General features: G+C 42.6%; 1 protein-coding gene across 1 annotated transcript; it reads right to left on the bottom strand.

Moving 5' to 3' along the window:
* Window positions 1-1,795: 1,795 nt before the first annotated feature.
* On the bottom strand, window positions 1,796-3,465 carry LOC135507521 (DNA-binding protein inhibitor ID-3-A-like). Its single transcript, XM_064927030.1, has 3 exons — window positions 3,163-3,465; window positions 1,976-2,035; window positions 1,796-1,801 (listed from the first exon to the last, which is right to left on the bottom strand). Exons 1-3 carry the CDS (start codon window positions 3,463-3,465, stop codon window positions 1,796-1,798), a joined length of 369 nt encoding a protein of 122 aa, XP_064783102.1.
* Between the last annotated feature and the right edge of the window lie 11,476 nt (window positions 3,466-14,941).

Raw genomic sequence — 14,941 nt, 5'->3', positions numbered from 1 at the left:
CATCAGAGTGCATGGTGTCTGGACTGGATCTATGTCATGTTTCCGTACCATACTGTATAGATTTCTAGATTGACTACCAAGAAGTAATAATTTACGTATAGCACAAATTAAAAAAATTAAAAACATGGGATATATTAGTCTCCAGAAATGCGAAGCATTTAAGAGCTGACATTGAGATTCATTGTGACAAAGCTATTGACTGTGGCGGGATGGGTGAAAATGATTAGGCTACAAACACAGCTATAGGCAGTCTAACCTGTTGTGATGTATTAAGTTGGACTGATTAGATATAATAAGAGTATATTATATCATACATGTAGTGTAATTTGTAACTCGGCGTCAACTCCTCTGAAAAGCATCATTATTACCACAGAGAGATTGCTGCTTATGTTACGGCTCATGGAAAAAACTGAAGAGAGATATACAGGAAACACCCGTCATTTGATTTCCAACCACAAGACCTCAACCTTCTATTGAATACAGGTACATCCTGTCATATCAAAGTATGTAATTCAATCAGAAGAGATCTTCAAGCCAATCATCTACCATACTTAGCTATATAAATATTGATGCATCCCGACCGTCACTCTATTCCCTATATCGAGCACTACTATGGCCACATGTAGTGCACTATAAAGGGAATACTACTATGGCCACATGTAGTGCACTAATAAAGGGAATACTACTATGGCCACATGTAGTGCACTATAAAGGGAATACTACTATGGCCACATGTAGTGCACTATAAAGGGAATACTACTATGGCCACATGTAGTGCACTATAAAGGGAATACTACTATGGCCACATGTAGTGCACTATAAAGGGAATACTACTATGGCCACATGTAGTGCACTATAAAGGGAATACTACTATGGCCACATGTAGTGCACTATAAAGGGAATACTACTATGGCCACATGTAGTGCACTATAAAGGGAATACTACTATGGCCACATGTAGTGCACTATAAAGGGAATACTACTATGGCCACATGTAGTGCACTATAAAGGGAATACTACTATGGCCACATGTAGTGCACTATAAAGGGAATACTACTATGGCCACATGTAGTGCACTATAAAGGGAATACTACTATGGCCACATGTAGTGCACTATAATGGGAATAGGTTGCCATTTGGGATGCACATTCCCTAAAGTTAAACTAACAAAGAAAGAAAAGCTACAGTACTTCACAGAACGTTCACAACATTTCGTCATTTTATTACATAAGAACGTACATACAACCCAGACTTTGATTTTTTTTAAAGAAAAAAAGTTTATAAAACTCAGCAATTATTTGACATTGTCTGTAGAAATAAACAATCCCTACAAACATTTACAATCAACTCTTATTACAGAGTTGTGATTATATCCATGGACCCCCGCACAAGACCAAACTCACTTAACCCATCTCCTTCAGAGTTCACAGTGACCAAATTAGATCTTTACACAATTTGACCAAGTTCTGAAAACCTTCAAATTATAAGATAACAGAGTATATGAAGAGAGAATTAAGTGATAGAGTTTTAGGACTGGCTAGGAGAGGAGGGAAGGGAGGAAGGATTGGGAGGGGGGGTTGGGTTGTAACAAAATATTGGAAGGTCAATCCAAAAGGTTTGGTTTGGAATGTAACACAAAAAGATAAATCAACTAAGGTTGATGTATCGATACATTCAGAGGGATACAAAACCACAACTGAGAGGAACAAGTAGAGAGGGAGAGACAGGGAGAGGGACAGAGACAGAAACAGAGAGAGTCAATTCAAATCTTTTTCTGCTTTGGTGTGTTGTTTATGTCACTTCTGGTGACAAGAGGACAGAAAACAAGAGGGTGATCCATCCATCCATCTGAGAACTAAAGAGTCCTCTTCTCTCCCACTCTAAATACCTGTCCCAGACCTTCTTTCTGGCCCTCTTGCCCAGATCTGAGAACTAACAAGTCCTCTTCTCTCCCACTCTAAATACCTATCCCAGACCTTCTTTCTGGCCCCATTGTCCTCTTGCCCAGAGTGAAGTGGAGATGTGTTTCTCTGCACCTGCACACAGAGAGAAAGGGAAGAACACGTTAAGTCAGGACAGTGCTCTCTCACACTCCCTCCCTCCGCCTTAGAGGTGGAGCAGACTGGCACCTAGTGTGGAACTTTCACTAACCCCAGGCTGATAGCAATGAATCCACCACACATTCACCAGCTGATAGCAATGAATCCACCACACATTCACCAGGCTGATAGCAATGAATCCACCACACATTCACCAGGCTGATAGCAATGAATCCACCACACATTCACCAGCTGATAGCAATGAATCCACCACACATTCACCAGCTGATAGCAATGAATCCACCACACATTCACCAGCTGATAGCAATGAATCCACCACACATTCACCAGCTGATAGCAATGAATCCACCACACATTCACCAGCTGATAGCAATGAATCCACCACACATTCACTGGCTTGGCTAATTGACAACCATGGTGAGTGGGAGATAAGAGAGGAAAGGGGACTAGACTATTCCCCTGCATATCAATGTCCCCTTCATTGCTATTTATTATCTTAGAAAGTAAGGCTACATCATATTTTATTTAGAGGTATGCAGTTTGTTGACACAGTTTCATTGAAGCAGTTCATTGCCAGCCACGTCACAGCAAGTCGGTAATTATATTGGATCCATGTAAAGCAAATAGTAATAACACAAGCATAGATGACTATAGATGGGCTACATACCATTTATGGACGTTATAGGCCTATTACTCCTCTAACGGCACAACCGTCCATCTTCTTGGGAGAAATTGTGTGCAAGGTCTGCATTCTTCATGGGGGGAGGGGGGGGAGATAAATATTATTGCCGCTAACAGCGAAATTATTAGCCTCACTGACAGCAAGACATAAACAAGGACACGTGCATTAGATGTACTTATGGTTACATGTATTGCAACGAAATAACAGTCGAGGCCTGCAACTGATATTTGGTTATATTTTGATCGTGCATCATGTAACAGCAAATATAAATGCTTTCCAACATCACATTGTTCTTATGTTTACACGGCAAAAATAAAACCTACGTTTTCCTTTACATGCGCGTCAATTTGATACAACGGAAACTATGAGACAATGCAATAAATCCTACATAACGGGGGCGGGAGCGAGTAACCATCCTCACCTTTAGTGACAGCACCAAATCAGGCGTGGTTGTCGCTGAAGACTCGTCTTCCAACGCGATTTGTAGGTCGAATATGTAGTCGATAACGTGTTGCAGAATTTCCACTTGGCTGACGGACTTGTTCTGTGGGATGCTCGGTACCAGCTCCTTCAGTTTGGAGTAGCAGTCATTCATATCGCACAGCGCGCCCACGGATTCCTCCATAGATGGCTTATTCCGGGTGATGGAGAGACTCTGATCCGAAATGCAGCGGACAGCTTCGTAGCAGCTTCTGACAGATCTCATAGGACTGATGGCTTTCATGTTTTTAAAGTAGCCTACAATTAGTTAATTCAAAGTGAGACGCTAAGGCAACAACCAGCTACAGTACTTCGGTGTGGGTGTGAGGTTGGCTTTATACACCCTTGTCAGTCAGTCGCCGCCCATTCTCACAAATAAATACACCCTCGTGCTCTGATTAGCCAGTGTAGAGACTTCCTGGTTGTTCTGAGAAGCTCGGGATTTATGATTGGCTGTTCAAACGTCACCTACCGGGGCGAGGTAGGGGTGGGGGCAGATGGAATGAGAAATTCAAGCAATGATGCTAGTCAATCCTATGGGCAATTACCCACCTCATTTCAGATATTAGGCTACAATCAAGAAAACATAATTTTGGTGAGCACTGAATACATAAACTATCCAACAAGAAACATTCAACTTGGTTAATAGACCTAAATATGGCTGTTTTGCTCACTGACATAAGACTCTCTGGATCTTCTTCCTTTATCAAATTGAAGCCCCGCGTTACCGTTACGGGTTTCACGCCAATGTGTTCCTCTCATGACGTTGCAGACATTCTGGCGTCAGGAATAATTTTTCCACCTCTTTTGGCATCACATGATTTTAAGACTTGTCAAGCGGCAGGCAGGCAGGCAGACAGAGAAGATAAGCTTGAAAATCCTATAATTATAAGCCTGAGAAAAAGTGATGGTTTTCACATTTCTTCACCCAAAAGATGTAGGCTAGGAGGATAGGGATACAACAGTCATTTTCATTAGCAATAGATTCAAGAAGCCTAGATAAGTTATCCAAACAGAATGCCTTACATGAGTTCTTGAACGTGCAAACTCCCTTCTTTGTGAATAACAGTTTTGAATTTGTTATCATATTATTATCAAAAGAAATAAGAAACTCTGTTATATATGCCTAGCTGGACTTTGTCTATACCACTATCAATTAATCTTCTTTTATATTTTTAATGTCAAATAAAATAAAGATTTAAAAAAACGAAATCCAAACAAATATGAAATCTGCAGTTAACCATGACAGAGGAGAACAACATTCGGGCTATGTTATTGTGAATAAAATTTGGGATGAACCCTAACTCAAAATAAGTTGTATATTTTTCTCTTTCTTTTTAACTCCTGCATTTTTTAGCCAAACCGTGTCCCCTCTGTTCCTATTTGGTCTTATTTTCCTTTTTCTCACAATCGTGTTTTTGTGGAGGAATGTACCCTCGCCCAGCTGTGTGTCCTATTCCAACCCAGCTGTGTTGATCTAACGCGCCCGTCCCAGACAGCCTGGCGCCAGTCTCCCGACGTCATCCATTCACCCGCTCCAACGCGCCGCTCTGGCAAAAGGCCCATCCTGACCAGAACTTCCTCACCGAGATATTTTACTGGGCCCGTCACTCAAAGTCCTGGGTCTGCCCACTTCTCTCTGCCCACTCCTCTCTGTTGCTGCAGCCCACTGAGCTTTGTTCCGACCTCCAATGCATGAGAATAAGAATATGCTGACTCCATAAAAATAACCAATTTGGTTCCTCTCCTCTGAAGGCGCAACCATATCTTTGTTAATGTCAATACTAGCATTAGATAACACTGGGGCCATTGGGTTGGTTTACACATCATCTGATTAAAGAGGGAGTAAATATTTGTCATCAATTGGGAAAACCAATGATGTAGTAATCCTTCACTTAAAAGACACAAACATATAAAATAAGATTTAGAAGTGAGTTTTAATCTTCGCTATTTTTATATTTTGAACAAATAGAAGTATAGCCTAATTGTTTTATGTTCGATAAAGATACATTCGTGCGTAAATATGCGCCAGTGGAATTGGCCCAATGGCCCGCCCCTTTTCAGCGGTTGCACAGATGTTCATGTCAGCGTGTAGGCTGCTAACCCCCGCTTGTTGACCCCTAATGACTACAAGTCATTCAACGACCTCACTCAAGAGCAAACTACTAATTTTATACCGTGTGACCAGAGTTCGGTCCATTGCTATTTTAAAAATACATTTTGTGAACGTTACTGGTTGTCCAAACAAGCCTTCTACCTCAGATATCTGTCTTAAATATGTCAAGGGGAGGAGGGTGGACAAATATTGTCCTAAAATCGCTGGCATGGTGAGAAAATGACTATTTATACATGTGTTCTGTATAAAGCAACATTATATTATTATATATGCGTACAAATAAAACACACAATTAGAAGAATATGGTGGCAAACAAAGTTAGTCTACATGAAACGATAAGTATACAAAAGTGAAATACAGTTATATTGCTGCACGATTATAAACACTTTTTCTGCGCGTTGGTAGGCTACAATGTTACACTTCTGAATGTTAAAAAAAATGGCATAAGCAGCGGGTGCCCTCACCAGCCTGGACTTTTTATTGCCTATCTGCAGATTCCTGGGCTCTGAATCCGTGTGACACTGGTGCGTCTGGGCAGGGATCAGGTGCCCTCGCGCCACGCTGTCGGAAAGGCCCCAACACAATCGAGGCTCTCTTTCAATGGATGGGAGAATTTCGAGACTGGCGTCAGTGAGTCTGCCTCGCTCCGCATCCCCGCCCTCTCACTCTCCCCCCGGTTCTCTGTGCAGCTGGACGCAGACAATCAAGCTATCAACAATCGCCATGCATAATTAGCATCGCCCTCCTCTCCCCTCCCCACCCCACCTGCCCCCTCGTAACCCCTGTCGCCTCCCCCTCGTTTCTACCCAAAGAAAACCATTCAAGGCGTTCCTTCTTAATCCGCCGTCAACAGAGACCCTCTATTTCTTCTTCTGGTAACAACAGAGGAGAGAGTAGCTAAAAGTCCAGTCATCACGTGGAGAGAGATAGCCGCACACTTACACACATACCGTTGGAAAGGCAGGCAATTGAAGACAAAATAAGGTTTTCCCCACAAGTATCACTGGGTAATTTACTGACACTTCATTCGTTGTATCTGTAGTGTAGTTCACCCTACCACCCCTCCTCTCCTGGCTCTGTCTGGCATCAAAGTAGAGCCTTGAGGGTCATTTTCAGCTTTGAGGGATTCACAAATTCCAATGCTCTCTCTCTGATGCTTCTGAATCCAGCTGCCAAATGACAAATGCAAACTCTGACAATAATATCTAACTGATAATATATATCTGATAATAACTAATATTACATTAATTTGTGGAATTTGAGAATTTCACATGGTCACATCAACATGAATAAATGTCCGTCATAATTGCATTACATAAACCATGCAGCATAACTGGCTTTACATAAACAATGTTTGGATGTTCTAGCATCCATCATGTCAATGTGATGTTCTAGCATCCATCATGTCAATGTGATGTTCTAGCATCCATCATGTCAATGTTTGGATGTTCTAGCATCCATCATGTCAATGTGATGTTCTAGCATCCATCATGTCAATGTGATGTTTATCATGTCAATGTATTTTATCATGATGTTCTTTTAGATCATCCATCATGATCAATGTGATGTTCTAGCATCCATCAGATCAATGTGATGTTCTATTATTTTATCATGTCAATGTGATGTTGTAGCATTTTATCAGATCAATGTGATGTTCTAGCATCCATCAGATCAATGTGATGTTCTAGCATCCATCAGGTCAATGTGATGTTCTTGCATTTTATCAGATCAATGTGATGTTCTAGCATCCATCAGATCAATGTGATGTTCTAGCATCCATCAGGTCAATGTGATGTTCTAGCATCCATCAGGTCAATGTGATGTTCTAGCATCCATCAGATCAATGTGATGTTCTAGCATCCATCAGGTCAATGTGATGTTCTAGCATCCATCAGGTCAATGTGATGTTCTAGCATCCATCAGATCAATGTGATGTTCTAGCATCCATCAGATCAATGTGATGTTGTAGCATTTTATAAGATCAATGTGATGTTCTAGCATCCATCAGATCAATGTGATGTTCTAGCATCCATCAGTTCAATCTGATGTTCTTGCCTCCATCAGATCAATGTGATGTTCTAGCATCCATCAGATCAATGTGATGTTCTGGCATCCATCAGATCAATGTGATGTTCTTGCATTTTATCAGATCAATGTGATGTTCTAGCATCCATCAGATCAATCTGATGTTCTTGCCTCCATCAGATCAATGTGATGTTCTAGCATCCATCAGATCAATGTGATGTTCTGGCATCCATGATCAATGCATCCATCAGATCAATGTGATGTTCTAGCATCCATCAGGTCAATGTGATGTTGTAGCATTTTATAAGATCAATGTGATGTTCTAGCATCCATCAGATCAATGTGATGTTCTGGCATCCATCAGATCAATGTGATGTTGTTTACTCCATGTGTAACTCTGTGTTGTCTGTTCACACTGCTATGCTTTATCTTGGCCAGGTCGCAGTTGCAAATGAGAACTTGTTCTCAACTAGCCTACCTGGTTAAATAAAGGTGAACTAAATAAAAATATTTAAAAAATGTGAAGTTCTATTATTTTACCAGATCAATGTGATGTTCTATTATTTTACCAGATCAATGTGAAGTTCTATTATTTTACCAGATCAATGTGATGTTCTAGCCTCCATCAGATCAATGTGATGTTCTGGCATGCAGAATTCTGAAAACTATCCTCTGTGTACAACGTAGAACACCAAATAATGCATGCAGAATTAGGCCGATACCCACTAATTATCAAAATCCAGAAAAGAGCCGTTAAATTCTACAACCACCTAAATGGAAGCGATTCCCAAACCTTCCATAACAAAGCCATCACCTGCAGAGAGAGGAACCTGGAGAAGAGTCCCCTAAGCAAGCTGGTCCTGGGGCTCTGTTCACAAACACAAACACACCCCACAGAGCCCCAGGACAAAAACACAATTAGACCCAAGCAAATCATGAGAAAACAAAAAGATAATTACTTGACACATTGGAAAGAATTAACAAAGAAAGAGAGCAAACTAGAATGCTATTTGGCCCTAAACAGAGAGTACACAGTGGCAGAATACCTGTCCACTGTGACTGACCCAAAGTTAAGGAAAGCTTTGACTATGTACAGATTTAATGAGCATAGCCTTGCAATTGAGAAAGGCTGCCGTAGACAGACCTGGCTCTCAAGAGAAGACAGGCTATGTGCTCACTGCCCACAAAATGAGGTGGAAACTGAGCTGCAATTCCTAACCTCCTGCCAAATGTATGACCATATTAGAGAGACATATTTCCCTCAGATTACACAGATCCACAAAGAATTCGAAAACAAATCCAATTTTGATAAACTCCCATATCTACTGGGGGAAATTCCACAGTGTGCCATCACATCAGCAAGATTTGTGACCTGTTGCCACAAGAAAAGGGCAACCAGTGAAGAACAAACACCATTGTAAATACAACCCATATTTGTGCTTATTTATTTTCCCTTGTGTTCTTTATCCATTTGTACATTGTTACAACACTGTATATATATATACAGTGCCTTGCGAAAGTATTCGGCCCCCTTGAACTTTGCGACCTTTTGCCACATTTCAGGCTTCAAACATAAAGATATAAAACTGTATTTTTTTGTGAAGAATCAACAACAAGTGGGACACAATCATGAAGTGGAACGACATTTATTGGATATTTCAAACTCTTTTAACAAATCAAAAACTGAAAAATTGGGCGTGCAAAATTATTCAGCCCCTTTACTTTCAGTGCAGCAAACTCTCTCCAGAAGTTCAGTGAGGATCTCTGAATGATCCAATGTTGACCTAAATGACTAATGATGATAAATACAATCCACCTGTGTGTAATCAAGTCTCCGTATAAATGCACCTGCACTGTGATAGTCTCAGAGGTCCGTTAAAAGCGCAGAGAGCATCATGAAGAACAAGGAACACACCAGGCAGGTCCGAGATACTGTTGTGAAGAAGTTTAAAGCCGGATTTGGATACAAAAAGATTTCCCAAGCTTTAAACATCCCAAGGAGCACTGTGCAAGCGATAATATTGAAATGGAAGGAGTATCAGACCACTGCAAATCTACCAAGACCTGGCCGTCCCTCTAAACTTCCAGCTCATACAAGGAGAAGACTGATCAGAGATGCAGCCAAGAGGCCCATGATCACTCTGGATGAAATGCAGAGATCTACAGCTGAGGTGGGAGACTCTGTCCATAGGACAACAATCAGTCGTATATTGCACAAATCTGGCCTTTATGGAAGAGTGGCAAGAAGAAAGCCATTTCTTAAAAATATCCATAAAAAGTGTCGTTTAAAGTTTGCCACAAGCCACCTGGGAGACACACCAAACATGTGGAAGAAGGTGCTCTGGTCAGATGAAACCAAAATTGAACTTTTTGGCAACAATGCAAAACGTTATGTTTGGCGTAAAAGCAACACAGCTCATCACCCTGAACACACCATACCCACTGTCAATCATGGTGGTGGTTGTTGAGCTTTAGTCGATGTTGTTGTTGTTGTTGAGCTTTAGTCGATGAACAGCATTCTCACATAGGTATTCCTATTGTCCAGATGGGTTAGGGCAGTGTGCAGTGTGGTTGAGATTGCATCGTCTGTGGACCTATTTGGGCGGTAAGCAAATTGGAGTGGGTCTAGGGTGTCAGGTAGGGTGGAGGTGATATGGTCCTTGACTAGTCTCTCAAAGCACTTCATGATGTCGGAAGTGAGTGCTACGGGGCGGTAGTCGTTTAGCTCAGTTACCTTAGCTTTCTTGGGAACAGGAACAATGGTGGCCCTCTTGAAGCATGTGGGAACAGCAGACTGGGGTAGGGATTGATTGAATATTTCCGTAAACACACCAGCCAGCTGGTCTGCGCATGCTCTGAGGGCACGGCTGGGGATGCCGTCTGGGCCTGCAGCCTTGCGAGGGTTAACATGTTTAAATGTTTTACTCACCTCGGCTGCAGTGAAGGAGAGTCTGCGTGTTTCCGTTGCAGGCCGTGTCAGTGGCACTGTATTGTCCTCAAAGCGGGCAAAAAAGTTATTTAGTCTGCCTGGGAGCAAGACATCCTGGTCCATGACGGAGCTGGTTTTCTTTTTGTAATCCGTGACTGTAGACCCTGCCACATACCTCTTGTGTCTTAGCCGTTGAATTGAGATTCTACTTTGTCTCTATACTGACGCTTAGCTTGTTTGATTGCCTTGCGGAGGGAATTGCTACACTGTTTGTTTTCGGTCATGTTTCCGGTCACCTTGCCCTGATTTAAAGCAGTGGTTCGCGCTTTCAGTTTCACGCGAATGCTGCCATCAATCCACGGTTTCTGGTTCGGGAATGTTTTAATCGTTGCTATGGGAACGACATCTTCAACGCACGCTCTAATGAACTCGCACACCGAATCAGCGTATTCGTCAATGTTGTTGTCTGTCTCAATACGAAACATTTCCCAGTCCACGTGATGGAAGCAGTCTTGGAGTGTGGAATCAGATTGGTCAGACCAGCGTTGGACAGACCTCAGCGTGGGAGCTTCTTGTTTTAGTTTCTGTCTGTAGGGATCAACAAAATGGAGTTGTGGTCAGCTTTTCCGAAAGGAGGGCGGGGCAGGGCCTTATATGCGTCGCGGAAGTTAGAATAGCAATGATCCAAGGTTTTGCCAGCCCTGGTTGTGCAATCAATATGCTGATACAATTTAGGGAGTCTTGTTTTCAGATTAGCCTTGTTAAAATCCCCAGCTACAATGAATGCAGCCTCAGTCATGTATGGATTCCAGTTTGCAAAGAGTCAAATAAAGTTCGTTCAGAGCCATCGATGTGTCTGCTTGGGGGGGAATATATACGGCTGTGATTATAATCGAAGAGAATTACCTTGGTAGATAATGCGGTCGACATTTGATTGTGAGGAATTCTAAATCAGGTGAACAGAAGGATTTGAGTTCCTGTATGTTTTTGTGATCACACCACGTCTCGTTAGCCATAAGGCATACGCCCCCGCCCCTCTTCTTACCAGAAAGATGTTTGTTTCGGTCGGCACGATACGTGGAGAAACCCGTTGGCTGCACCGAGTCCGATAGTGTCTCTCCAGTGAGCCATGTTTCCGTGAAGCAAAGAACGTTACAGTCTCTGATGTCCCTCTGGAATGCTACCCTTGCTCGGATTTCATCAACCTTGTTGTCAAGAGACTGGACATTGGCGAGAAGTATACTAGGGAGTGTGCCACGATGTGCCTGTCTCCGGAGTCTGACCAGAAGACCGCTTCGTTTCCCTCTTTTACGAAGTCGTTTTTTTGGGTCGCTGGCTGGGGTCCATTCCGTTGTCCTGGGTGAAAGGCAGAACACAGGATCTGCTTCGCGAAAGTCATATTCTTGGTCGTACTGATGGTGAGTTGACACTGCTCTTATATTCAGTAGTTCTTCTCGACTGTATGTAATGAAACCTAAGATGACCTGGGGTACTAATGTAAGAAATAACACATAAAAAAAACAAAAAACTGCATAGTTTCCTAGGAACTCGAAGCGAGGCGGCCATCTCTGTCGGCGCCGGTGAAAGATAGTTAGAGAGAGGTAGAGGTGAAAGAGAGGTAGAGAGAGGTAGAGGTGAAAGATAGGTAGAGGTGAAAGAGAGATAGAGAGAGGTAGAGGTGAAAGAGAGATAGAGAGAGGTAGAGGTGAAAGATAGGTAGAGGTGAAAGGGAGGTAGAGAGAGGTAGAGGTGAAAGAGAGGTAGACAGAAAGACAGAAAGGTAGATGGTGAGGGAAAGGGCCCTGCTGCTGCCAAGGGTTCAGCTGGTTAGGTCTCTAAGAGTCGCAAAGAAGGGGGACATGAGGTCTCTGGTGGGTATCTCTGCACCTGTGTGTGTGTGTGTGTTTTTCTGGGTCAAGGGGGTCCCTGAGAAATAAGACAGGCCGCAGCAGTGACTTTTTCCTTCCTCCCTTCCACTCTCCCTCCTCTCACTCTCTTTCTTAAGCAATCTTCAGCTCCACTTCTTCCATCTTCTCGTCATCACTCCATCTCCTCTACACACCACTAATGAAGTGAAACGGTGTGATTGAGAGGTGACACACAGCTCATCCCCCTCTCCTCACTCCTTTCCTCCCTCCTCTTCTGCTCCACTCACCCTCTTCCAATCTGGGTCACTGATCTCCCCCTTACCCCCCTCCCCACCACCCCATTACCCCTTCCAGATGGTCACAAATAAGGAGCAGACGGGTTTAGAACACACAATAACCTGACTATAGGTGGGGTCTAGAGGGGTCTAGAACACACAATAACCTGACTATAGGTGGTGTATAGAGGGGTCCCCAACTCTAGAGGGTCTAGAACACACAATAACCTGACTATAGGTGGTGTACCCCTTCCAGATGGTCACAAATAAGGAGCAGAACGACCTGATTATAGGTGGGGTCTAGAGGGGTCTAGAACACACAATAACCTGACTATAGGTGGTGTATAGAGGAGTCTAGAACACACAACGACCTGATTATAGGTGGGGTCTAGAGGGGTCTAGAACACACAACAACCTGACTATAGGTGGTGTCTAGAGGGGTCTTGAACACACAACGACCTGACTATAGGCGGGGTCTAGAGGGGTCTTGAACACACAACGACCTGACTATAGGCGGGGTCTAGAGGGGACTTGAACACACAACGACCTGACTATAGGCGGGGTCTAGAGGGGTCTTGAACACACAACAACCTGACTATAGGTCCGGGTCTAGAAGGGTCTAGAACACACAACAACCTGACTATAGGTGGGGTCTAGAGGGGTCTAGAACACACAGTGACTTCATTATAGGTGGGGTGTAGAACACACAAGTGAGGTCTAGAACACACAGAGACCTGATTATAGGTGGAGGTCTTGCACAGATTAGTGCGCCACTAAGCTAATCAAAACAGAAACCCTGTCTGTCTGTCTGTCTGTCTGTCTGTCTGTCTGTCTGTCTGTCTGTAGGTCGGTTGGTCGTTCTATCCGTCCGTCCGTCTGTCTTCTCGTCTGTCTGTCTGTCTGTCTGTCTGTCTGTCTGTCTGTCTGTCTGTCTGTCTGTCTGTCTGTCTGTCTGTCTGTCTGTCTGTCTGTCTGTCTGTAGGTCGGTTGGTCGTTCTATCCGTCCGTCCGTCTGTCTTCTCGTCTGTCTGTCCGTCTGTCGTGATGTAAGATACAATTGAAAAGCTTTGTGTGAAAAATATGTAAACTATTATGGTAAAAGCCTATTATTTCTGGTGTTGAATGCTGGGCTCAGTCGACCAGTCAGGACTTCCAGTAAGAGATATAGACATTACATGGAAATTCCCAACCTAGCTTGTGTCCCAATTGGCCCCCTATTCCCTATATAGTGAACTACTTTTGACCAGGGATTTATAGGGAATAGGGGACCATTTGCAACGTATTCTCAGTTTCAGGTCTGTGTATTGTCCTGTGTGTGCTCACTTCCTGCTAGCCTAGCATACTTTCTTCACTCTGTAATTGGCTCAAAATATCCCCTCACCACTTAGTTAGACTTTTCAATGTGGCAGAGGGTCATTGGCTCTCAAGATTCCTCAAATGGTATGTTCTCATCGCTTCTCATGGCCAAAAGAGGAACGGCCATGAAAACATAGTTCTCACGAGCCAGTATAGCTCTTATTCTTAAAATAACACTGTCATTAATACAACAATATATTCATAAGAGTGTTGTTCAATTTGTCTCCCGGCTCTGCATACCTTTCACTATAGATGAGCTATCAGAAGACTACTGTATTAAATTCAATATAACTTTATTCATCCCAGAGGGGCAATTCTAAATATACGGTTTACATGATATTTAACTGAAGCAACTATAAAGTTCACATCTCTGATAGGAAAATTAAGTATAGTAATTGAGTGTTTTTGATGTAAGTTAGCCATCTTAACTGGCTGAAGAATGCTCTGAGATACACGCCAGAAAAGACCATAAATGACACCAGTGTATGAACCCGCTTCCTGTCTAAGATGACAAACTACACACGGAGAGAGAGAGAGAGGAAGGATGGAAGAAAGGAAGAAGGTGAGAGAAACTACAAATAGAGAGAGGTATAGAGACAAAGGGACAGAGAACAGATGGTAGGCTGAGGACAATAACATTCAGAGAGCTCGGATAAACGGAGAGATAAGATTCACACAGTGAAGGAAGAGGGAGCTCCTTTGAATGTCAGATAGACAGTGATAGGCCCTAAAGAAATAAAAGAAGTAAAGACTAAAGACTAAAGAAATAAAGAATAAAGAAATTTAAAAAACGAAAGACTAAAGAACCAAAGAAATAAAAAAAACTAAAGACTAAAGAAATAAAAAAACTAAAGGCTAAATAACTAAAGACTAAATAATTAAACATGAAAGAAATAAAAACTAAAGACTAAATAATTAAATATTAAAGAAATACAAACTAAAGACTAAAGAACTAAAGATTAAAGAAATTGTGGAAATGACCGGACCAAGGTGCACCATGGTGAGCGTATATTTCTTTATTTGATAAATGTCGCCAACAAAACAAAGAACAATGAAACGGCCGTGAAGCTTACTTAGGGCGTGACAGTACCCCCCCTCCCCCAAAAGTGCGGCCGCCAACCTGACACTATAGAGGAGGGTCCGGGTGGGCA

Source organism: Oncorhynchus masou, chromosome 21 (assembly GCF_036934945.1).
Source record: "Oncorhynchus masou masou isolate Uvic2021 chromosome 21, UVic_Omas_1.1, whole genome shotgun sequence".
In the NCBI taxonomy this organism is placed as follows: domain Eukaryota; kingdom Metazoa; phylum Chordata; class Actinopteri; order Salmoniformes; family Salmonidae; genus Oncorhynchus; species Oncorhynchus masou.
The sequence above is the reverse complement of the archived record's forward strand: the minus strand, read 5'-3'. Positions and strand labels throughout refer to the sequence as shown.